General features: G+C 39.1%; 1 protein-coding gene across 1 annotated transcript in view; it reads right to left on the bottom strand.

The window, feature by feature from the left end:
* Nucleotides 1–277: 277 nt before the first annotated feature.
* Nucleotides 278–26951, bottom strand: part of RSF1 (remodeling and spacing factor 1) — a 63956-nt gene continuing 37282 nt past the window's right edge. Inside the window, exons 7-16 of the mRNA XM_017830086.1 lie at nucleotides 23467–23661; nucleotides 22162–22266; nucleotides 21468–21547; nucleotides 19526–19580; nucleotides 18123–18232; nucleotides 15131–15198; nucleotides 13973–14180; nucleotides 12141–12364; nucleotides 9872–10063; nucleotides 278–8126 (exon numbers count right to left, since the gene is read on the bottom strand). Coding sequence (XP_017685575.1) covers nucleotides 7552–8126; nucleotides 9872–10063; nucleotides 12141–12364; nucleotides 13973–14180; nucleotides 15131–15198; nucleotides 18123–18232; nucleotides 19526–19580; nucleotides 21468–21547; nucleotides 22162–22266; nucleotides 23467–23661 — 1812 coding nt within the window. The 3' untranslated portion in view covers nucleotides 278–7551. The remainder of the gene's footprint in view (nucleotides 8127–9871; nucleotides 10064–12140; nucleotides 12365–13972; nucleotides 14181–15130; nucleotides 15199–18122; nucleotides 18233–19525; nucleotides 19581–21467; nucleotides 21548–22161; nucleotides 22267–23466; nucleotides 23662–26951) is intronic.

Raw genomic sequence — 26951 nt, 5'->3', positions numbered from 1 at the left:
AGTCCATCAGATCTTCCACACCATCAGCCAGAGCTGGTCGAAGAAAGAAAGAAAGACTGTCAGTTGAGCTGCCATAAAAAAAGCAACATAAACCATGAGCTGCCCGTTCCCAAGGCAGACAGTGGGAATGACATGCAAGGAACCATCACAGGCTGGAACAATACACAGCAGCCATTACTCTGTGCTTGTTTTAAAGCTGAAAAAGAAATGTGCATGTGTGATGCCCATTAAAATTCACTTGTATCTTCAATACACATTATACTTTGTACATCAAGTTATTTCAATTTTTTTTATTATGACAATTTACATGTCATATTTATATGAAAGAAATGACAGTAGATATTATAACAAAACCATTATGAAAGAAAAGTTACACAATTAGGCCTACAAGCTATAAAATGGCTTCAGGCCCAGCTTATAGACAAAGAGTTCTGACCAGACTGTAGTGAGAGACAACGCTGAACAATTCATTAACAAAAATATTGGCACCAGCCTTAACATTTTTTTTTACTTCATTTACAAGGAATACAGTATTTAAACAGTTGTGTACTGCAAATCTAAAAACATTAGCTGTTATTAAACTGCAGTTAACCCTTTGAGCACTGAGGCCACCATGACTTCCATTTAAAAAAGTTTAAACGCAGCATGTTTTACATGCACGTGGTATTACTGGTGGGAGGGAAAAGACAGTGAAAGCACCACCCAATTTATGTGCAACAAGAATAACACTTCCAGTTTTTTCAACATATCTCCCCCCCTTCCCACACACACAGTGTGTGTCCCCTCGGTCCTTTCCCTTTGATATTGTAGCAAGTCATGATTGAAGAGAGACTGAAGAAAACCAAAGTTCAGGACTCAAGAAACGCAAGGGTTAAACTCTACATAAAGAGCTCAGCTTGTGGAACTTCACTGTGTTAATTCTTTAGAGAAAGAAAATAAAAAATGAGGCCAGCCATGAAGGAGACCATTTTTAAGGAACTCAAGATTTCTTTGCAAACATACAAACAGCACCCAGGAGTAAGACAAAACTGTATTTCATGAAAGTGTATCTTAAAGAGACCTGTCTGGCAGATTTGATCCAGTTCTCACAGAATATTGGAGGGTAACCATTCTGCTGGCAAGGGACCTGTTCTGTGTTACCCAGGACATTGAAAATACCTGACGTTTGTCTAATGTATAGGATCTGTGCCCATGTGAGAACCGCTGTGCATAGCAGGAACGGTGACATTATGCGTTTGAATCGGTCACATCCCTCTCCTGGCTGCAGTGGGAGGACTGTGGAAAATGGGCAGGAACGAGCAGCCACATTGGCATTGACAACACATCGATTTAATGCAAGTTTGGGGGAGTATCATTTGAATGAATATAGGATAGGAATAAGATACTGTACAAGATTTTAGAGTCCATATAACGGGTAAAAAATGGCAAACTAAACAAGGCTTACAGTTTTATGATTTGATTTCTAAACAAGGCTTACAGTTTTATTTGATTTCCTTTTCTACCACTACCCTGAGTAGCAGATTAATATCTATTAATGACTTTTAACTGATCTAACTAACAAACAGTGCACTGATAACTAGGCTTATCGTATGTTTTCATAGAAGGACTTTATCCCCGTAGAATCATTTAAGTCAAGTTCTGACAGACTAATCTAAGTTCAGTTGTGTGGGACACAGTAAAGGGAACAAACAAGAAAGCAAACCATGTGGACCAATGTCCCCAGAGGCAAACATTGTCATAATATTCTATAGACTGATCCTGATTTTTTCACATCCACATTGCACTGATGGAATATTATCTATTCCTTCAAGGAAGGAGACCTCAAGTATATTTTCCAGTTACTTTGAAGGTCAGGATGAGAAAAGGAGGGTAATTGGGATGTTTCTCCTAAATGGAGACCTTCCATTGGAAATACAGTCTTTAAAGGGTAAGTCACAAGTAGTTTTTAGGCCTGTCTTGCAAATGGCATGGGTTTGCATACACATTTTTCTGCTCCACTTCCCTCCATCCATTCCCCATCTCCTTCTGCTATTTGAACAAGCATCCAAACAGCAGGAGCAAGTGACTCCGTCTGCACCTGGGGAACCAGTGAGACCGACTATACACAAAGTGCTGCAAAGTGCACAAAGTAAACCAACCGAACAACAGAGCCCCTCCGTTGTTCAGCCCTTGGTAGCAACCTTTGGGGTTATATGTAGCAATAGTAGATACTTACAGGCACACATGCGCCCTCTAACTGCAGTACTGTCCCCTCTCCTGCTGCTCAGCTCAGGTGTGGGGTGCCAGCATTTACGAAATGATAGTCAAAAACCGAAGTTGTAGGACTTGTTTTTAATTGCAGTTGAATCTGGAGGCTTTACACCACAGATTCAATTACAAAAACTTACCTACTTTAGAGTGTTCTGTTCTTTCCCCCAGAACCAATATACAATCTTTTTTTTTGTTCTTTTAAGTGTCATACTAAGCAATATACATCTTTTGCAATACACAAAGCAAGTTAAATTACTCTGAAGTGTTGGGACAATCAACTCCCAAGCACACGTTTTTGTTGTTAGGAACTATCTCAGTTAGTAACACCTAATCTAAAAGAAGAGCTCAATAAGTGATGCGACTTTCTGAAGTGACTGGTAATCCTCAACACCCCAACTGCAGGGTGTCCAGATTCAGAAATAATTTCCAACTGGTAAATATTTCTGAAGCCAGAGTTCTCTGTTAGATCTCAGACTGGGAACTCAAATGTAAAACATCAAAAATTAGTCACAGAATTTTTCTAACATCAATATATACCAGAAGGAAAAGGATCATGTCTGTTGGATTTTTTCTACTTTCCGCCTTCCAGTGTTTCAAGTGAGATATAGTTCCCATCCCAGCTGTTAGGGAAGGGGAGGAAGAAGAAACTAACAGGAAATGTGGTCTTGATCCTGTAAATCCTTACTTCAGACAATATCCTAAATGCTTCTATATATGTATGTACGTTCTAAGCACTTAAGGAATTGCAAAATTCTGCTCTTCCATTTCTAGAGTTTCCCCCACCATACTCAACACAATGTTTTTCCCAAAGTTACTGTCTTGGTTGAAGTTCTTGATCTTTTATATATATTTATATATATTTAAGGATTTCATATACCCACCAAATCGGAAGCATACATCAAATGTAAATACATAGCTAAGGGTGCACGCTGCACATCAGAACCATATTACAAGCCTGTGAACAGTAGCCACTGCACATGTACCAAAACCAATTTTCAAGGCCTATATATTGCCATTTTGAATGAGATGATACAAATCTCTTTCATCAGACCAGTTCTTGGGGCGAGCATTACTGCCATGATTTATTTAAATCACTGTGTACAAAGTGAATTTAAAAAAACAGGTGCTATAAAAATTCCTCACTTGCTTTTTGTAAAAGGAGTTTTTGAAAATATGTGATTGGAAACGATTATTGGAAAGTTTAGACCAGGATTTCCTGCTGAAGAACACTGAAAACCAAGTTATAAGCACCTGAAAAGAGAGGTATAAAATGGACACCCTGACAATGAATGATTAGAATTATTAAACAGTTGCACCATCTGGATACCAATGTAGTTCAAATGACAGATGTGAGGAGAAATCAGAACAAGTGTACCACTACCATACAATTTTTCTTTTGTGAATATACATTTTTCCCCTAGACTTTCTTTGAGTAAGGTCTCACAGCAATTAGAAAACAGAGGTGAACAGAAAACAAAACAAATCCAACTAAGTCATTAGCTCCTATGATAGGAAGAGTAACTGAGACACTTAATACAAAGAAATCTTGAAGGTGACGTACTTCATAAATGAGCAATTTAGAAAAAAGCATCTCTAGTTTCTCTCAACTGCTGCTAGAACAGAGCAATCTTTTAATTCAAAAAATAATCAGGAAGATGCAGTAATTTTATAATGTAATTCAACATGTAGGAAATTAAACTATCAAAAAGCTGATTGTTCAGTACTGACCTTCCTACAAGATTTCAGTGCTGTGAGTTGTTTTGGTGATGTCATTTTCCATTTTTAAATCAAAACAATGCTCAGGTTTATCAGACTCAACAATTAGAAGACAGCAACCATGGTGAAACCCAGTTCTTATCACTACCACCCTTCTGCTTATATTAATGCACTACATTCATTAATCGCACATTGGAGCTACTTGTGCGCTTTGTGTTGCTGACAGTCACACAAGTCCCATGCAAGAAAGCAAATATCCAACATCTATACTGGTGACACAAAAAGAGTCCAATCTTCCGCTCGATTTATATGTTCTTCCCCTCAGCAATGCTACTCAGGCATTCATTCTTCTCCCAGTCAGAAGAGTTTGCAGTTAAAAAAAGACAAAGCTTCTAGTGACAATCTGTGTGGAATAAAGAGTTTGTTGAATAAATGCTTTGTATGTTCAGCTGATAGCTGCTTGTTCTAGTACTTCTAAATCCATCATGTTAAAAAAATCCCTGGCCTGTTTTCGCTGTTTCTCATATGGTTTGAGCTTTCTCTAAGCCCAAAGCTACACCTGAAGATCCCTCCTCAAAGGCAGTTAATTTCTGATCTCACAAGGAGCACAGAAGGGCACAGGAATGTGAGGACACCAGGAAGACATTTCCACTCTGGTACATATACATACCGTAACAGAATGAACCCTCTGTGGCAGTCAGCTGGCCTCATGTCGGAAAATGTCATCTTCCCAAATAGGAGACTGTACATTTTCCATCAAGCAGGAGGCCTTAGAAATGAGATAAATGTTTTAAAATGGTAACACTTTCCAGGGCATTTTTTGCAGTTTTATCTTGCACACCATTCCCACAGGATCTAAGGAGGAACTCTAGATCCTGTGGGATGAAGCCAGCTCAGGTACCAAGGGTGACTTCTAGAAGACAGAAAAGTTGTTTTTGAGAACTGACCTAGAGAAAGTAAAATTTGGTAACAACTGGTCACTTTTAAAATACAACACTCCTGATGCAAGCTTCAATGCTCCCATTCTGTTTCTTGGTCTTTCCTGCTTTTACATCACTCCCTAACTCAGTACTCAATTTTTTTTCCTGACTGGTGTATCCAGTACTGTAAGTCTTTTGTATTTTCCTACATTCACAATTACTTGGTCACTAGGTATTGAACATTTAGGGTTGACTCTACAAGTAAGAATGTTTGCTACAGCACTGATCAGATACTAAAAGGCTCCATCAGGCAGCAAAGAAAAATATGGCACTGCCAAAACAAATCAGAAACCATCGGTTGCACGCTGTTGCTGCACGTGAATCAGTTTGCACTGCAAGTATTAAAAATGCTCAGCAGCTACTACCATGGACAAGTGGAAGCCGTATGTTCTTACTTGTTCTAAAACACAAGTATATTAGAAATGTAGATGCACTACATTTATGGGTCACCTAAGCAAAGCAAAGCACTACAGTAGCTTAAAACGCTACATATGCTTTTAAGAACTCATTGTAAGTTTCTGCGGCTTTTCACTACCCTGTTTTAATCATTTAACTGTTAATTGTTAACATCAGTAAGGTAGGAAAATATTTAATCTTTGATGAAATTAAATTCTCATTTAGAGAGTGATTTCTCTTGTTTGTTTTTCTTAAATCACAAGCTTGCTTAGCACAGCAGATAAAGAGCAAGTTCCATCTTTTTGCATCTTCCTGATCCTAGTTTTTTAGCACGATATGTGCACTGCTAGAACCCAAACGAGTCATGGAGTGGTTCTGATAGACCTCGTGGAGAAAGAGGTGGGGAAACAAAACCAAGACTTTAAAGGCTAAAAAGCAGGTAATTTTTGGATCTAGGTTTTCTAGAGAGGTATTCAGTAAAGGCCTAATGCTGGTTTTATTACAAGAAAAGAAGTGCTTAATGACTGACTAGTAAATACAATATAATGGAAGGGAATCAGGTGGGGCAGGAAAGGAGAACTCACTCCTCGGTGGCAGCAGCAGTTTTGGTGCATCCATTGCCGGCAATGGACATAAACACCAGTCAAAAATCCAAATCTCAGAGCAAAAGGATTAATAGATGTGACCTTTTTGGATTTCAATGTTCGGCAGATCTGTTTGAGTTATCTGTGTGCTGTAGCACGTATAAATGCTACAGCCTGCATCTTAATCAGAGTAAAGAGAAAACTGAATGCTCTTGATATGCCCCATATTGGTTTGTTTTGTTTTTTTCTTCCATTGTCTTTTTTTTTCCCTTGAATAAAAGCATGTATCACTTATGCCCGCTCAAAAGTTGGTGAGATGTCTTGGAGTCAAGCGTTTTCTCTCAGAAACACTGCCTTCTTGAAATCAGTTGGTCACATGACAGTTATTAAAATGTAAGAAAATTCTAATGGCCAAAGGCCAACAACTACATTCAAAAACCTGCTAATACATCCAGGCAGATAAGTAAAATCAAAACAAAAACACACATAAAACCCCAGACAGGAAACCTCCAAAAGGAAAACTGTTCCATTTGATTACTTCAATTTGAAGTAGATATTAAGGGCATGAATGGACCAGTCACGGTTTATTTGATAATCCCTCCATCCTCTGATGCACTGTCACTCTGTGGTCAATGCCGTTTGCACAAACACATTTTGTTCAGAACACTCCGACGGATGGTGAAACTCATGTGGCCGGGCAGCTACCGCAGGGTTCTTTTGTCTGTAAAAGTTTGCAGCACTTACAGACTTACTTGACATCCAACTTACAGACTAACTTGACATCGATACGTCCTCCCACTAGACACTGTGCATCGAAGACTACCTGATGAACTGAGCATGAGATCGCTTTAGAAATTCATGGCTAGTGTGTTTCGACTGTCAAAAACTTCATTACAGTACACTTCACTGTACAAACACTTTAAAGGATGTTTATTAGGAAAGTCTGCAAGTCATAATGGATAGCAGAGTTCTTGTTTATGGTACCTTCTTGGCCTCTAATAATTCTGTTTGCCTCCAGTATTAAAATCGAACTGCTTCCGTGAAGGTGATTACTAAAATGAGCTATGGTATGTTAACCTACAACTCACAAAATGCGACAGTACAGACATTAATTTTGCTTTTAACTGTCTGTTAAGTTGTAATCTAAGTTGTGAACATTTAAATATAATATATATCTCATATGAAAAAGCTAAAGCACAAGTGCTTCTGCACCACCCCCCTCCCATCCTCCCACCCCTTGAGCCAAACCCACCCCAGTTCCGGTTTGGGCCCTGACTGATTTGGAATGCTTTCTTAGGCCACCCATTTCCACAAATTTGTATGCACTCAGGAAATATAAAGTCAAAAATATACAAATCTCTTGTTGTTATAAGGTTTTTGTGAGTGAAATTACCCAGGACCATGGACTTGGAAGGAGAAGGGGGGGTATGAGAGGGAATTTACAGCAATTAATCTTCAAAGTTCAAAACTGGTCACTTCACAGAAAGACTGCAGGACTGGTGAAATTCTTGCTTCTAGAAAGTGATACTGTAGTGGAGAATTTTCTAGGAAAAATAAAACAGCTTTTAATAACTGGCCCGCTGGTATGAGCTACCGTGGAATAAATTAGCACAAAAATGGAAGTCTTATAACTGTTCACTGTTACAGACGTAATCAACAAGGTCAGTCACTCTCAAAAGTTCATCTTCATCTTCCTCTGGCCCTACTGCCTCCTGCCCACTCCCTGTCCCGTTGGGCGCCAGGCTGGCGCTGGCTGTGCTGTCCTTGGGGGCCTGGGTCTTCTCGCTTGGCTTGCCAATCAAGTTCTCAATGGTTTTCCCTGGGCTCTGTCCGTTGGTGGAAGGCAAGTCCACCAAGCTGTAGTCCAAAGGGCTCTCTACTTTCCCTACGTTATCAAAGTCATCTTCGTCGTCGCTTTCTATCCGGTAGCAGTGCTTCTTGGGGTTGTCTTGAGCAGCTTGTGCTGCTGGCAGCTTGTTTGCAGGGGCGGGGGTTTCTGTGTCCTCGTTGGCATTTTCGCAGTTATCTTCCTCATCTGTCTCGATTCGATTCAGCCGTTTGCGGACAGGCTTCCCTTCCTCCTCCTCGTCCTCTCCTTCTTCCTCGGAATAGTCGTCTGTGCTCCGCCGACGTTTTCGAATCAATCGCTTCGACTCCTTTGTGGATTCATCATCTTCAGAGTTCTTAGATGTGTAGCTCTCTGGAATAAGCAGCAGACTTAGAGCCATTAGCAAATCTTAGTGCAACCTTTACACTTTATTCTTCATCTTTCACACTCATTATCGAGCGATCTCTCACCACACACACTTCCATCTCCTCCAGGATCCCCAACCAAGTCAAAACACTTGCATCCTTTTTACTTCTTAAATAAACTCCTAAAGCAGAAAATACCAACAATTTGTTGATATTCTGTTTCCAATCTGAGGAGTACAGGAGGCTTTGGAGGTAGCTGTGTTCCCCTCTAGAACTGCTAACTCCATGCTGGAAATAACACAGAAGTGCATCCCTCATCTCTTAGCACATGCTTTATTTACAGCCTGCCAGAAACTGAGAACCCAAATAATGGCTGCTCTATCATGAAATTCACACACACACACACACACAGAACTGGACTATAGCCCTGCCACCCCCAAATTATATACAAATTCTTTCAAAGCATATAAATGCTGCCTGACTGTCATCTGAATTTTGCTGCCCTTTAATGGGAGGCTTTTTTTCCTCTGGCAAACTGGAATATTGCCTACACACTGACAGCCTTTGCACTGATCTTTGATGGTTTTGATGAGAAAAGGAGGAGGATGAAAAATCAAATGGCAAACTTAATTTATTGTCTCCTTGTGATTTCCATTAGAAATCCATTTCAAAGGGTATTGTTTAATGTAGGTTCAAGTTGATAGAGACTGTTAGCGCTCCTCTATTTTCAATGTAATACAATTCTAGTAATGTTGTTACATATTTTATGGTATAATGCAGGAACTGTGGGAGAGTGCTGGAATGGTACTTAATGGTGCTGATTTTAATACTCAGAAAGCCAGCACCAAAAATACCTGAGGAAATGGAATTTCACGAAGAGAAGACACTGTCAATCAGGCACTGTTTAAAATCACAAGTGCAGGCAGCAAAAAGCCACCGTATAGTGAATTCTTGAGAACAGGCTGAACTGAAGTGTATGATCATGTTTTTGAGGTACTACACGCACTTGCATCACATAATTGTTTCCCCTCATCTAAGAGGATGCTCTAAAACTCTCTAATTTCAGGGCAGCCCTTCCAAAACTGAGGTGCTTGGCCTGTCAAGCGTGGCTTGTTTTCTGAGGAAGTCTGGCATCCATTGCAACCCACACTGCTCAGCATTCAGAAAGCTGGACCTAAGGTCTCATAAGGTGCGTGCCCAGAACCCAAGGCACCCAAAGTCAGTGGTTGCTTTTGTAAAAGCTAATGAATTATAAATCAAAAACCAGTCATTCATGGTGTGATGGACATTACTAAGAGGGGCTTCTGCCACACTTAGCACAGGTCCTTAAACAGGAGATGGAATGAGTCTAAACCACCAGCACAAACACAGTCAGGGCACCAGAGGCACTACCCTTTCTTTTATAAAAGAGAATCTTTAAAGGCTCGTGGGATGGAGCTTTATGACCTCTTAACAGAAAAGTGGTGAGACAGTTGTATTAGTGCAAATTTCAGAACCCCAGCATTCTGTGCCAGATACAGTAAATTCAGACCTGGAAGTCAGGATTAGGGACAATGAAACACTTTCGAGAAGTGACTCAGCTAACAGTGCATCATGAAGTACCAGTGGGCTGTTTCAGAAAGAAACAGTTTCTGAGAAATATCAAGGAACTGAAAGACAATTCTCTGAAATCCTGGAATTATATATAGTTTTCCCTTCATGGTAATGCTGACAATATATGAGCTCCTGCGAACACCACACTGTTTATTTTACCTTCACTATCTGAAGTGGAGAGCCTGCGCTTGTGAACTCTTCTTAACTCCTTCCCATATCGGACACTTTTCTGTGAGCCATCACTTTCTGAATCTTCCTTATAATTAACTTGTCTCTTCTGATTCCGTCTTGATCTTCTCCTCCTAGTTTCCAGGTAATCATCATCACTGTAATCTGTGTACTCACCACTCTCTGTACAGAAGAAAACAGTGACATGCATTATTCCAACAAAGCAAACTGCTCTACATAAAAAAATTTATATAAGCTTTAGACCAACACCAATAAAATCATGTGCTCTTCCAGGACAGACAGTCTCAGCCATTGTGCCTCATTATTTTGACCCACTCCAGTTCTCCCATTTATTACCAGTGTAGAATTGCTTGATTTTAAAAGTTTCTCAGAAAACCTTTTCCTGTCTCCCTCAAACTCCTCCAGAAGGTTTCCTTCCAGTGTTTTTGTTGCCTCATCTCTACTGGCACCCAAGATGTCTCTACAATTCCTGACAGTGAAAACAAACTAACTGAATCAGAGCTGATGGTGCACATTACCACTGACACTGGGAAGTCCATTCTGCTTTTAAAATTTAAATAAATAGTACTCTACTGGAAGACTTTTAAGAACAGGTAGATGAAAAACCACTGACAAGATGAAACTCCAAGATCTGAGTTACAGAATTTAAATTAACAACAAAAATCAGTTTCTCTCAATCACAGGTTTGCTTAAAACAGAAACCATACAGAAGAAACTTACCATCAATCACAGTTTTTCCTCCACCAGTCTACTGCAGCTAGTGTCTTCAAAAACTAAATTTATTTACATCAGATGAAAATAGCCTCGAATCAACTTTAGCTGCTTTTCCACTGAGCTATGCCAGAACAATTATCCCAAGATACATTTCTATACAAGTCTCATACTCTGTTCCTAACTTAGTGATTGACATGAGTCACAGATCAAAGTGGCATCCTCTTTACTTCCTAAAATATTAGAGAAAGAATCAGAGCAAGTCAGCAAGAAAAACCCCTTTCAGAAAGAAATTCCATCTCTGGAGACTGAAAACAAAGCTTGCTCACAGGGCACCTGATTTCCTTAGCTCAAAAGTGGCTTAAAACAGGATCCTGAGGGACAGTAATGAGGGTAAAAGAGAGAAACACATAGTTAATGCTATACTTTTAGATATAGATGGCAGGGTACTGGAATCAATTGATTTTATCACAGGTGCATGTCCACTGTGAAACAAACAAGTTGCTCTTGTACATTACAAAATATAAGAACAACCTCTTTATACTTCTGCCAGTATCTTCATCTAAGAGTTTATGATTAGCGCAGTGATGTATTCAGGACAGGGAGACAGCAACAACTGCACGTGCAAATAGCTGTCTTTATCTGTCTGTGCACAAACCCTCCTTTTGGAAACCAGCAACTTACTCCAACATGGTCATCTTCTATATTGTAGAAAGACAGATAAAACACTGGAAAGATAACACACACTACAATAAGTTAACACTCCAGTATAGTCAGTACCTTAAATTCACAATAAAAATAAGTAAAAACAAGTGCTTCTGTATATGGTACTTTCTAGTCTGTGACTCAAATGAAGCAGAAACAGTCTTTGGAGGAAGATGCTGATCATGAAAAGGTTTAAGGTAGTATTCTCACACTTCAAACCATGGCAAAGAAAATGAACTGGTTGAAGGACAAGTAGAATACAGTGAATTATTAGGTTCTTCTGTGATGCAAGAGTCTTCAGTTACTAAAGATTTTAAGGATAATTGTAGGAGAGAGAGAGGCAAGGTGTTATTGTTTGCCTTCAAGTCAACTGGAAAACACAGAATGCCTTAAAACTAAAAGTTTTCTTCCATACAAAGTGAGGGAAAATGTTCCTTTCAGGAGCTTTTTCTAAAGTGTTCAGAAGGTCTTCTAGTAGCTATAAAGCCTCCATTCCTTCTCTTCCCTGCAATCATGTGCCAAACAGGAACATATGGGGGTAGCTGCAACTATCCACAAAGGTGGCCTTTAGAATCATAGCATAAGCATTCATTTAAACACATAATTACCTGAAAATGCCAAGAACCTAGTGCTCAATACCAGTTCCCTGCAGAATATTGACAGCAGAACTATTAGCAAAGTGCTTTACAGCAAAGATCTGACACATCTGACTTGACCAAAGCAAGCGAACAAGTTAGAGTCAGTTGCAACAGGAAACTGAGATTTCCATTCTTTCTCTTTCCAGTACAGAGCATTTAATATATCTAAGACTGCTTATACTCACCAGACTCTCTGCTTGAATTTTCCTCAGAATCTTCATCTTCATCATCTTCAGAGTATTTTTTCTTGGCTGTTTTCCTTCGTAACCTCCTGCTTTGCCTCATGGGCCTCGAGAGGTGTCGCCTGGATATGCGGGCACAGAACTCTGAATCACTGTCCTCGTTTGATGGTGGGTCATCTTCACTTTCATCCAGATTTTCCTCTGATATAACAAACTCATCCTGAGATCTGCTCAAAGAAGAATCACACACAACAGAGATCGGTATTGAAAACAAAGGACTGAGATAGTACCTGTGTTTTAAAAGCCAGTGGTAAGTATCCTCTTACAAACAGAAACAAAAACAAAAGGCACAAATCTTATCATGAGGAGCGAAGACCCTAAGAGAGCAGACTGCCATCACTGACATGAGGTTTCAGCTGTATATTTGGGACACAGCTCTACAGTGCATGACATTACACAGCAGATTAGAACAGCTGGTGGATATAAAACTCTGTCAAACCAGCACCACAAGTGACATTAACATAAGAGAGACTCTAGAGCGTTCACGTAGTTCACTGCAATGTAATGTCTGCACAGAAATAACTGTGGGGGGGAAAAAACACCCACCATGTTCTAGGAGAGGTGACCTTCCCTTCACAAACCAACTAACTATGCAATTTCTGAGAATCAGAATATTGTGTCTTAACACAAAACTATTGCTCTTATGCACCTCACAACCTTAACAGCTTGTAACACTCCCATCATTTCAGAAGTGAGCCAAGGCTTTTTTAAAAACCCTTAAGCACTGAAGGTACCAGCTGCTTGCGTTTGTGTTAAATTCCAGTATAACATCCAGAAGGCCCTCAGCAGAGGATGGAGTTGAAAATGCCTGACTACACTTCAATACATCAATGCACCAATGCCAGATTTCCACATGCTACATTCATTGATTGAAAATTTCCAGCATATGTAGCTCAATTATTCAGGGTGCCATTGAAATGTCCTCAGCATGGCCACAGGTGAAAAACAAAGCTCAAAATTTGCATCTGTCTTGTATAGATTTTTCATACACTTAGTAAATAGACTCAGTGACTGGTGTAAAGCTTTAAATGTTGCTGGTAAGGACCCTACAGCCTCATGCTTCATTATGTTTCTTCATTGAGGCATGAAGTTCATCTAAAATTATCAAATTTTTCAACATCAGGAATTGTACAGACTGAACAAGGAGAAATTTTGTGCAAAATGAGTTTCAGTTAGCCACAGCAATATTCATTTAGCATGTAAAGCTTCACGTGACACCTATTTGTTTTCTGTAGTATAAAGCACTTCTTTGGCTGTGTTCAAACTCTATCTCCTAGAGAGCAGCAATCAAAAACTCATTTCAGAACCTGTCAAGTTCTGTATGCTCTAAATAAGAACATTTTCCTCTTCCAATTTCTAAAAATTGGTTAAGGATTTCTGCTCGACAGTCACGTCAGCCAGAGAACTGAGCCCACCTGGCTCCTTCACTAACAGAACCCTTTAGTGAGGCCTCAAACATCCCAGTAACATTTCCAGATCATGTTTTGCTTAAAATACAGATTAGATGATTTCAGCACATGGATCCAGAGTGCAGTTTTTCCAGTACAATGACATTCCCCTAGGCCAGAAGGACCCCAAGGCAGGGGGTTTGGAACTAGGTGATCTTTAAGGTCCCTTCCAACCCAAACTGTTGTATCATTCTGTGACTTCTGCTGGCACTGTGCAGTGCCATCCCAGCACTGGGAACATCCTCCTGATGATCATTTCAGGGGCACTGCAGAGTCACAGAAGCCTGCAGTGGTCAGTGACTTATGGAAGTTAAATTGCAGACCTACCCATCACTGATCTTGAATTCATCCTCACTCTCTTCTTCATCCAGATTACTGTCACTATCCAAGTCATTTAGTCGCCGTCGTTTCTTGCGTCGTGCTGCAGCAGCCCTTTGTGGTCGCTTGCTTTCCTTCCTTTCTTCCTCTAGGATTGTGGAAATGTCTTTTCCACGGTGACCTGTGATATTTGACATGTCTTTGCCCCTGCCAATGCCTGAATTAAGTGACACAAAGGGGTAAAAAAGAGCAAGTTTATTTTCTTGCTTAACTTGCTACAGATCTTTCTTACATGCTTCAGCTTATTTTCTGTAAAAGCAGAGTATTTTTTTTTGTCAAGCAAGACTCTGTCCAGACTCTTGTTCCTGACACACAAAGCCCAGCTGTGTCCACTTGGAAATACTGAGGTCCAGGCAGAGGGTTGAGACTTGGTTAGGTTTATTGTATGGGCCTTGTGTTACACACCCAAAGACACCTGATTTTTACATTGTCTGTGTACATTCATGAGCTTCTGAAAACTGGTGTCTGTAGGGAGATGCCACAGGCCAAACAACCGAGGAACAATGTTTCATGGCTGTTTTCTCCAGGCAAGTTAAGGTGATGCAGAAGCACAAATCCATCTACACCTCTCAGATAGTGCTGAAGATCTCTCTCTTGGTCCCCTGTGTTGCCCTAACAGGCAACAAAGAACAGAATTTCACTTTATTCATGTTCAACTGAGAAGTGCTTACAGAGGTGGATGAATACTGTTAAGACAACTTTGTACACCCCATCTTTACGGGGTCCAACTGCAGACCAATTTATGAGCCCTATTTTTACAGGAGAAAATGTCAATAGCACTGCTGCCATTCCAATCTCAAATCCAAAACTTAGCGAAATAATTTTAAGAGTTTTCTTGTCATGCTTATTCATTGCATATAACAAAACACGTACAAGTTGAATTTAACTATCAAGGCTAAATACTTTCTGACATCTTTTGGCAGCCTGGGATGGCCATTCCTAATGGAAATTCTTTAGTTCACTTCCAAAAATACGGCAGCAAAAAAACTCTATAAACTATAAAGTTTAAGGGGAAGGATTGTATTTGTTGCTTCTCATATCAAAATAAATTCGTCTCAATTTTCTTATCACCACTGCAGTGCAAAACAACTAACATCAGAAACATACCTCCTCCATCAGCTTCCTTGATATCATCTTCAATTGCCTCATCGATTGCCTCATCAAATTCATCAAACCTAAAAATAACAGCTTTCATTTACCACTTTGAAATGAACTCTAATTAAATATATTATGAAAACATACCTCAAAATCTAAAGAAATAACCCTGCTTTAAGAAATCACACTGCACAGACAGTGGTCTGGATATACAATAAAATAACTAAGATAATGGGCCAGATTAATAATAAAATAGATATTTTTTTAAAAGATGTGTTTCTTGTTTCTATTTCCTAAGAGAATATTTGTCATTGCCTGGCTGTATTACTATCGATTTAGGTGAACAGAAATGCGGTTTCATATCCCTGAATTAAACAATATATAATCTGAAAGTTCTTTAACATAGTTTCAGTGGCATTTTTCAGGCAAAGCATTAATAATTTTTTCCACACCTTTTATGAGATGACATATGTTCTACCAATCTTCAAAACAGACTTTCTGAGAAGCATCTATTAAAGTCAAGGTAAAACTATTCATTCTGTCTACATTTTCCTTCAAAACTCATTTCACATAGCTGCTTTCTCCTCTTAAAGCTCATGATAATCATACTTTGTGGATCTGCAACATCCTAAGCTGAACAGATAAAACAAAACGTATTGTACACAGTTCCTTGTGATTCTGTAAAAATAACCTGTAATACAATGTTACATAACTAAAAAGGACAAACAAAAGCAAAATATTTGAGTTTGTCCTTCAGCAACTTTTATAAAACTGCATAAATCTCTGCACTCTGAGTAACTCATTTGAAGAGAACAGCAAATGGAGGAAAAGGGATCCAATTCTTTCACACAGACAACCTCAGTTTGTGCCTTCAGTTATGAATTCAAATTCCGTAAAAAGGGATTGTTACCTGTTCCACCAAATAGATGCCTTGAGCTCCATCATGCAAAAATACAAAATTTATTAACTATATAGGAAAGACATTTCATTTAGATGCAAGTTTTTTGTCTCATTTTTTAAAAAGTAAATTTTTTTGCTTGTTTTTGGTACAAACGACTAACAATTGGACAATACATTCATTAAAGATTCCATTTCTCAGTCATGAAAGAAAGATTACAGTTATATTTATCTTGATCCTCCATAGGAACCTCCAGCAGAACAAGGAAAGAATAAATCTAATCCTATACTCTGTAATTCAATAGTAAGCATAAAACACTTCCTCCTTTAAAAATAAGGTGATGGGCTTCTGGTATCTCAGAACAACTGCATGTCACATTCAAAGCAGCTTTACCCAGCAAGGAAATAACTCTGAAATTATTCCATCAATAAGATTAGTTCCACTCTACTCAAACCCTATATTCTCTCCACAAAGCTACAAAAAACCCCCCAAAATCCCACCTCTTCAAAATGTGAGAAATCACTTAACACTGTCAAATCACTGCTAACAAAGAACCTGAGCTCAGCCACAAGCTGACAGCTCACTTGTCCATTAAGTGTAATGGAACATAATTTCTTCTGCTGCTGCTTTATTCATGGTGCAGGTTTTTGCTAACTTGCTCGCAGGAGGACTCAAGAAACAACTTGGGTGATACAAAGGGATTACGGATCTTTAGACAACCAGGATGCTCCACAGTACAGATCTGTTTGTAAGCAGAATAAGGCATTTAGCATTTATTTTCCCCTGCTGAGGGAAAGCACACACAGCTCTCAGTGACACCAGCGGGACTTCACTGTGGACATATAAATCTGACACACTGATACATGCAATATTTTCACCCACTCAAAGTTATGTGGATGACGTAGTCTGTAAGAAAAACTCTTATCCTTTTGTATCAGAAGATTGATTTTTCCAGAACATTACTTCCAACAAAAAATATTGTCTTTGCACAACATGGGTCCTGCTGCAGTCGTGCCACATACCCTAGTGTTAAGGGGTTTTTTCTCTTGGTCAGATGCTGCCTGACCTGTCATTAACATAACAGCAAATCTATATAATCTTGCCTGTAGCATAATGTTCCTTACAGGAATACTTAATTTCTCAAAGCAGCAATGGCATTTTCTTTAGTGTGACTTCTGCTGTTCGTGTAAAAAGGTACCAAAAATCAACCGCTAAGCAAGGTCAGGCCAAGTTTTCTGGTCAGGTTGGAATGCCTCTCCTCAGCAGCAAAACCGGACTACGTTCAAGGATGGTTATTGTTGGAAGGCTTATTGTTCCAATATTGTAATATTCTCATTTTTGATGAAAAAGGTCTGCATAGAGTAAGTACTGGGAAGTATTTTTTAAATCTTCCTAATGCATCTGGGACAAAAAAACACAAGCTCTCAGGCAACCACATTCTTTTCTAATCCCAAAGGTATCCTACTTGCCTGGTGGACTGAAGAAGATATGGAGTGTTTAAAAGTATTATTTAGATATATAAAAATAATATTGGTAATACACTGGGAACAAAAGACATTAATAAGATCATGCTGAATTTTGGAAACCTTAGGTAACCTGTTCTACTTTCAGAATGCACAGAGTTTAAATATCTTGCATTTTCATTGACTAATTGCATTCTTATAAAAATTTCCCTAAAGAGTTACAGACCATTTTTAGATGTACTGCTCCTTTCATGCAAAGAATGTGCAAGGTGGGGAGGGGGAAGAGAGCATGGAATTGAAGGCCTTTAGACACAAGCATAAGTCTCCCTTGCAAGAGAAAGAAGAGGTTTGATTCACCTGCTTTAATTCACTCCAGAAACTGCAGTAATGCCAAGACCTTCTCCAGTATTCCTGAACAGAGTACCATACACATTTTTATTTTTTTTATGCATCATCCCTTCACTATACCACCTCATGCTGTCACAACCACCAAGCATAACTAGTATTCAGAGGAAAAAACAAAGACACTTTAGTTGGACTTTTCTTTTAAATGTAAAAGTGCGTGTGAGAAGTGGTGGGGTGATTCAGAAAGAAAGCACCTGTATGACTTCTGCTGTGCAAGCCATTTAAACAAGCTGCTGACCTGTAGCTTATGCACTTTCGAGTTCTGGTAGATCTCCTTTCAAGCAGTTTTGATTTGGGCTTTTTGGAATCTTTCTTCTTTTCTTCCTGACCTTCAGGTATTTCTGGCTCCTGTTCAGGTAAGACAGAAGTATCAAAAAGACATATCTCCCCCCTCCCTTTGCACTCATTATGACTGAAGTCATGTGATTCAGATATTCATACCATCTAGAAAGCTCATATGCCCAACACAGCACATTTTGGCTTCTAATAACTTGTTACAGCAGTTCAAGTGAACACTTGCACATCTCACCCTTACTGGCTACATAACTTCCCAAACACAGAGTTTAAAGGTTCAGCCTACTGTATCACTGTGCTCACACTGCAACGCTGAGATTGTGCCTCGGGTGACACTCCCAGGACTAGTAAATGTGTCAGCTGAGCAAACTGTGGCCAGTATCTCTAAGTACTGAGCACAGGGACACCTCTACATGGTGCACTTTCAATAAGGTTCCATGCAGGTTAGTTTTATTACACTGTTTACAAGTTATTAATTTAAAAGAAAAGTAATACACCCCTAGTCTTTATTTTTCGAATATTTTCTCCCAAGCATAGTCTCTTTGGCAAGTTTGTAAAATCTGTTATCATTTTTCTGTTATCCAGCGACAGGGAGAGAAAGTTGGCCTTGTAACAGTCAGGCAGAGTGGAAAGTCTATGTTTAAAACAAACTAAAGTTTCATTCTAAACTGCATACAACAGATTATATCATTCTGGATGAAGGCATTTGGCTAAGACTTCAAGAGAATGGCTTTAAAATGTATTTATGAAGTGAGAAGAGGCTGTTCTCCATGTGAGTAAAAGCATTTTTCCTCTTCTGTCAAGGGAAACCATATAAAAGCATAGTGAAACATTAAATGCTTATAGTTTTTAATCACATGTGACCTTAACATCCATTTGTTGAAGGCAAATGCTATGTTGCTAAGAGATATTACATATTCCCTCTGAATTATAAACCAAAAGTGTTTGTTGCCATCCATTCCAAAGGAAAGCTATGACAATTATCTGAGAGCTAGATAACTATGCAGCAAACACCAGAGTTAAATAACTGAATCCCACCTTTATAAAGTACTGAATATTGGAGCACTCAATTCAAAACCCAGTTGTAATGGGTAGGAAGGCAATTCTGAGATCGCTCACTGACAGAGGACTCTGTGTGGCATCAGTTGGCTCCAATAAACACCATAAAGCTCCCATGGTTTCTCTGCTATATTCAGTGTAAAAGAGTCTAGAATCATTTCTGACCTGCATATAGATTGATTTTTCTTTCCAAGATGCTACTAGCACTTCTGACACACCACTGAGAAACTTTTTCCCTGAGCAGTTTGGAAAATAAAACCATAATACAACATAGAGGCAGTAACTTACCTGAGGTGGAATGATGTTCTCGATACTGATACCCACATACACCAATCGCTCTTTCCTTTAGGAGAGAAAAAAAGTGAAAATAAGCTTACAGAAAGACTGCATATATCTAAAATAATGCTGTATTAGCACCGTTTGAAGCTCTTACTATCACTAGGCAGAAATATCTCAAGAGGATGTTCCAAGTGAAAACAGTTGTTTTAGTTGGGATTATGTGCTAATTCTCATATGATTACATTTTCCTGCATGTGTAATGTAAAAGATTTCCAAAGAGTTCTGACAATCAACAGTATTTGAAGATTGTGGGCACTGCAGAAATGATTGAACTTGGGGTGTAAAAAGCAAGTAAAACCCAACTGAAAAATATTAACATTATGAAGATTATGCTGTTAGATCCATAACTACCACCAATCTTGGAGGTGCTGAAAGATAAAACAGGAATTCAAATCACACCTGGAAAATTTATGTAAAGACAGGATGTGATCAAAATGGATAAGTGCCAGATCTTAGAACTGAGCAGGAACAACCCAACTGGTTCAAAGAATCTATTAAGTAGACAGATCCATAATGACAGAGTTGGATTTCTTCTCTTTGCCAAAAAGACACCACATACTGTGAGTTTTCAGAAACACTGCATTCAAGTATTTTTGTGCCCCAAACAACCAATTTGTTTTAACTTATACACTGAGTTGCTATAAAGACTATAATTTCCTCTAACATTATGATTCTTCAGCCTTTTTACCTTATTATTTGCTAAAATACACCATCATTAAGTTGGAAGGTTTCAATATTCAACTATTGTATCAAAGTGTGTATTATAACCCAAGCTCATTTCTCTTTTTAAGAAACTTTATAGAAAACTTTAAAAAATAGAACCTCAGTTTTATGATATACAACATAAAGCCTCATTTAGTATGAGGATCAAATTGCAAAATGGTTGTAAGACATCTGTTTATGACACTGAAAACTGCTATGATATCAACTGTATGCTCTCCTGTTAGATCACTGGGTTTTTATGCAACACTGGTGATTTCAAGAAAGCAGGACAAACTGGAAAAAGCTTGCATTCCATGTAATTTTTGCCAGCAGAATGTTTACCAAAGTAGGACCAAAAATATTGTTCACTACTAATGAGCATTCCCACCACAAAGCAAAGCAGCAGACACAGTTCCTGTGTGTCCTGTACTACTACACAGATGGAGGCTGTGTGTAAGCTGAGCTCACTCATAAAAATAGCTAATAGTTTCATTCCCAAAGCTACAAATTCAGCAGAATTGGCAAGCCATGGATAATTTTACCACAGTGTGGTCCAGATACAGTCTGAGCAGAAGTAGCGACATTAGAAACAATTGGTACCTGGTCTGTCACTATCCTTGTTGCTGCTGCAACAGCAATAATAGATTTGAAGGAAGCTGAAAGAAGACACGGACTGTACTTTGCTCTTCCCAGCATTGACTCACTACATCCCACGTAATATTACAGTACCTGCCCCAAATATAAGCCTGCTCAATTACTTTCTATAAAAGGGTGTCACCTTCTGCTGAAATTTGCCTTTTAAGATAAAATTCATAAAAAATTCTGTTTAATAATGCATACAGATGTTATTAAATTCTGCAAAATACTCAATATATGTCCTAAAAGGTATAAATTACGTAGACTGTGTTTTATGTTCCTCCTTTTCAAGTCTGAAAACTGCAGATAGGATGTTCCAAATATTAAGGCTGTTGTTCCTAAATGCATTAAATCAGTTTGCATTTAGCCTTTGGTATTGGCAGGGGTGGACACAAAATTTCATTCAAAGCTGCAACTTCACTGACTCACTGCACTACACCAATTACATAATCATGTAAATTTGGCAAAGTTTAACAGAATCTAAAGCACAAGACTCAAACCCTACATTAACGTGGATGACCTCTGGAGAAAAGTCAGTACCAGACAATAGTACCTGCGTTCCGCACGTTCCTTCTTTTTTAAGACAACATCCAGATCTTGTAATTGTTCTTCTAATTTCTCACAGAGTAATTTCTAAAGGAAGCAAACACAGTGTTAGTTTCTTTCATAACGAACTATTTTGACATTGAAATAATGTTCAGACACTTCATTCACTACGTATTTGTCTGGAAGAAGTGTGAGTGCCTCGCTATGCTGAAGGCTCCTCTTCAGTGAACAAGGCTTTACAATAGAGTGTCTTCCTAAAACACATGTGCTTCACCATCAAGGCCAGGTTGGATGGGGCTTGGAGCAACTGTGTCTAATGGAAGGTGTACTGGCCACTGATCCATCCCTCACTGTCTACTGCTTCCGCCTCCAGGATGAAAACGTTTCTTTTGGGAAAAATTAAGATATTCTATCTATACTAGTCTTGAGATGATTTAACCAGAGATGGAGATCATCGGTGTGGCTGAAGATTCCCATCTACAAGTCAGCAACACAAACTAGCAGCAAAGAGAAAACCAGGTCACAAAACTCAGTTTTACTAATGGACAGGAGGGAAGATCAGCAGTCCTACCACTAATTCCAGTCTATCTGTTAACAGGAAAAAAAAGATCATAGAAAGAACTTGTTAAGAGTCCGAGCAAATCTCCACAACCACAAGCAAAGCTGTAAAGGAGAAGAGTGAAGTCACACAGGAACCTTACATGCTGGCAAGGTGGGCAGAACCACTCTCCATCAGGGATTATCATCAATGGAGGACGAAGGCAGGCTGTGTGGTATCCACTGTCACAAGAGTCACACAACAAAATCTGTGGAAATACATCATAAGTATCTTTTGGCACTCACAACAAGTAACAAGCTCCAGAACTATTTCCCCAGCCAACACAGAAGTGCTTTATACTTTGGACTGTGCCAAAACAAAAAAAACCCCTGTAGTGCATTTCCAGGGCCAAGAGTGATTTTTATGGGGAAGTTTATGTATCACGATTTTTCATTTTAACACCAGATTTCCTCTTACTATGCCTTCTCAGTACTTAATACTACTGGACTACATAGACTGTGTGCCCTTAGTATAGAATCTGGTAACGCTTTCCAGATCCTAGACTAAGTGAAAAACTCCATCTGAACAAGACGGGGTATGAACAGTTTTCCTTGTGCACTGATATCCTCGTGCAGGAAACCTGGCCTTTTTCCTCAGTCAGGATGATTTTATGACCCAGACAGTAGGGACAAAGCCTTACAGGCTCTTAGGGGCATCCAGAACTAGGCAACTATTAGAGTTCATACTTAGCTGGGTAAAATTTGAGATATCCCTTTCCATAAAACTGAGGAACAAAGCTGGCATAAGCTGTGTGTGTATTTACTGAAATATTTATCTCTAACATTCTAAAGGTCAAACTTTGCCTCAGCTATGTCAGGATATCTGTCACACACCCTAGAGTGGGCTTACTTTGTGGATTCATATCAGGACTGCACATGATGGTTTCCCAGATAAACAGGAATCCATAATATCTACCACAAATGAACAGGAACCATAACCATGAGAAATAGTAAAAGCTCACTGTGCTCTTTCTGTCTGGGATTTTTCTGTACTCAGTCCTCAGGGTGATGTGCAGCTACATCCAATGAGGATGACCATAGCTGTGGCCATGTCATGTGACACTGGAAAGCAGACATGACACTGTTGGGGTTCTTTTTAATGCTGTCTCCTCTGTATATATTGCAATTGCAGGCACAACCTAAAGCCTCACCCAGATTAATTCTCAATGGGCTAAATTGTGTTAATACCTCATAAAAGATGATATTTTTGTGGTGGAAAACAGAAAAAATAACTTCCTTCCCTCCTTATCAAAGGTAACTCACCCACTTTTGTGAGTTTACCAGCTAAAACCTAGAAAGTACTCTCCTATGTACAGCCATCTCAAAGGCTGATGTGCCCTCAGACACCACCAAAGCCAATCCACCAAGTCTGACAGAACAGCCCACAGAAGCTTTCCCCAAAAACTTACCAGCTCAGGGTGATTGGGAAGGCCACACTTCTTGCACGGTTCATCATCATCAGCAGGTGCAACTTCTTCCTCCTCTTCTTCCTCTTCTTCCTCCTCATCAGAGTTTTTTTCGCTCTCTGAGTCCTCACTTTCTTCATTACTTGAGTATTTCCACCTGCCACGTGTTCGTGTACCGGTCCACCGAACTTTGCTTTTCTGTAAGAGACACCATTCCAAAGAAAAAACAGGAAAGAAGCTCAGAAGAGTTTCCTCCCAGATCTTAAAAAATATTTGTCTCCAAAGTAAAGTGACTCATTTCAGTCAGAACAGCTGTAGTAAATTTACAGCAGAGCATTTCAATGAATAGATTCTGTTTCCAAGATCCTTAAAATGCAACAGGATAAAAGGAGAAAAAAGTTGCATCTGTGTACAGAAAGAAATTTTCAAGTGAGATTTAAAAGATGGAAGACAATTTTTTTCACTCAGCCCATTTTTATCTATTTTGACAAGGTAAACTCGGTAGTGAACATGGTAAATTCCACATTTAAACTTTCTGACTTTTTGATGATAGCTTGCCTCTACTCAAAGAGGATCTTTTTTCTGTCCCACTGTCCCCTCATATAGTTTAAGCCTTTTATATTATTTATTTCAGAAAACATGTTTGTTTCTGAAATAAAATCACTGCATCTTTTAAGGGCGTAACTTATATCTAGGTCTTCTTTCACATTTATAGTTTTCAATTATTTTTCTTAAGTGAAAAGTGATTTAGTTGATACTTCTTTTTTGATAATCAAAGCAGCCTCTACCCCCTTTCTACCATATTAACTACCATATTTTGAATGAAAAAGAGGTTCCAAATAAAACTCAGAAGCCTATTTTGAATTACTTAAAAATACTTTGTGCAACTAAGGTATTTTAGATTTAAAGCAACATGCCAAACAGAAGAAACTTTTATTCCTGTTGACTGACTTGTTTCTTACAGCCAACATTCTCTCACAATTCTTCCCTCCTCAAAGATATTGAAAAAGGAAAATAACTTTTCCAGCTTTTTCAACTCAAAGCATTTTTTCAATTTTGACTTAACTATTCATAGATTCGAATGAGCTGAATAAACTAAAATGTACAAAATATTCTATTTCTCTTGCAGAATTAACTTGTACCACAGCAGTACTTGTCATATTGGTAAAATTTTGTTTCAGGTTCTTAATATTAATTTCCACCTCTTTAAGGGATTTTACTGTTCCATAAGCTTCAGTAGCAAAGGTATTTAAAATCCATTATAATATTAGATTAGGTTTTGGCTTCATCATATATCATCATCATTTCAAATCTGTTTTTTAGAGACCCTTCTTTAAAAAGAAAAGTAACCCAAGGACATAAAATAGGCTATTAAAGAATCTGATATTTTTTTATCTTGATCAAATAACAGCTTAACAGCTTCAAACTTCTTCCTCTATCATAATTATTTTAGAACTTCTGTAGAAAAGCAAGCATCTTCTGATCTCTTCATCTTCCAAAATAGAGATCAAGTTAAAACACCTGTAGCAACAGTACTGCAAAATTCTAACCACTTACAGGACTTACAATCGTTACTTTTGTTTATTTTCTTTTTTTTAATTAAAATATTTAAATGGAAAATTTATTATGACAGATTTTTTTCAGTATAGATGCTACCATTCATTGAAAAATCAACTGTTTGTTCCATTTATAAGGTTATTCAACATAGCAGTATGTGAAAGAAACTTGCTAATTGAGTGAATGCTTTGGTAAAACTACAAAATCAGTCAAAAATGTGCTGCAGTGGAAAAACTGACAGGATTTTACAAGTTGATATAAAAAGAGGGCACTTTAAAAAATACAAACTCATTATTCCTTGTTTCCCTTTTGTACTCCATATCCAGAAAAAACAGAAAATAAATTAATAAAAGGTGTTTATAAATACACAGACTCAGAAGCACACTATACAAATGTATGTTTAACTTTCTGTGATATTGTCATGGTTTGAGATGGCCCCCCCGGGAGTCGGGGGGTTCAGAGGTGACTGGGTGCCAAGGCAGTGTTCCCTGGAGTGCCAGTCACCACTCATGTTGTTCGCTTCTGCTAAAAAATCATATATACACAGCCACTGCAAGCTGTTGGCAGTATCTCTGTGTTGGTGTCTGCTGCGTGTAGGTGTAGAAGGCCAGGGGGTGGCTGGGCTCCTTCTTCCCCACTCCGGGGGGGAGAGGGGAGCCCTGTGGCCCCCCCCTCTGTGTCTGGGCGAGTTTTAGAGAGCGTTGTGGTGTGTGTGTGTTTTTGTGGGGGGTGTGTCTCACAACACCTGTTGTGCGCGGGGAGAGGGGGGGGTTTTGCGCGGGGCTCTTTTTCCCCCTTTTTGCGGCCAGGTTGCGGAGGGGGGTTTTTTTTCCTTTTGCTTTTTTAGTTGGGGTTGGTTGCAGGTTTTGTTTTTGAGGTTGGGCCAGGGGCGGGGCGGGGGAGGCTCGATTGCCAGGGGGAAGAATCCCAGGCAAGAAATTGGAGATGGGCCAAGGGCTCAGGAGTTGCCCTGCTGAGGTTTTGACCGGGGGCAGCCGAAAACTGACTTGGAAGAATGAAGATTCCAATGCCTACCGTGATAAGCTACAGCAGCAGCGAACTGAGGTATGAGACTGAGAGAGAGAGAATGACACAGCAGAGACTGACATGGGACCGAGGAGAAAGGACTCAGAACTACCTTCTTGGACTTTGTGAGGAGAAAAGACTGCAGCAAACAGCTGAAGGTTGGTGAGGGAGTGTTCAGGGGGCCCCGAACACTCCCACGAGAGAGAGACTGCGTTACATATCAGCCTCGAAAGGCTTCTCCTGGACTAAAGTTAAAGGGAGGGGCTTAAAAGGACTGATAGAAGTGTAATAATATATATATAGTTGCCTTTAATTTGTATAGTATTTATTTGTGTAAATAAATGTATATACTTCCCCCTTCCCCTATAGAAGCCTCTGGCCTAAAAGTTTTCTCTTCGGTGTTGGGATAAATTGTGGGAAGGGGTGGGGAAGCCTGGAAATTGGATTTTGGATTTTCTAATGTGGCTCAAACTGCCACAGATATATTTCCCTGATGTACTTTTAAAGATCTTTGCTGCATAAACAAAAGTTAATCATGAAAAAAAATACCTCCACCCAAATTAAAATGGGTATTCCACATGAGAAAAGCTAAATTATATCAGGAACTCACCACAACAATAACTTTGGCTTCACCTAGAAAGAGAAGTGATAATATTTTTATTTTTTACCATTTGTTGGTTCCTTTTTAGCTTATGATCATCCTGACCAACCAGACACCAACAAGTATCCACCTAGTAAATCCACAGGAGCTACAAGTCTCCATTCAGCCACTCAGCCAGACAGACTCATGTCTGATCATGTCAGCTTTTAGAATTCTCTCCAGTTGATTTGGTCTACTTAGGTTGGTTCAAGTGACAGATTTTACAAACTGGTAAGTCAACAGATATTAGCACTCTCTTACAGGG

This window comes from Lepidothrix coronata, unplaced genomic scaffold (genome assembly GCF_001604755.1).
Source record: "Lepidothrix coronata isolate B3197 unplaced genomic scaffold, Lepidothrix_coronata-1.0 Scaffold174, whole genome shotgun sequence".
NCBI classification, from domain to species: Eukaryota; Metazoa; Chordata; class Aves; order Passeriformes; family Pipridae; genus Lepidothrix; species Lepidothrix coronata.
Note: the sequence above shows the minus strand (reverse complement) of the source record. Positions and strands in the feature narration are given on the sequence as shown.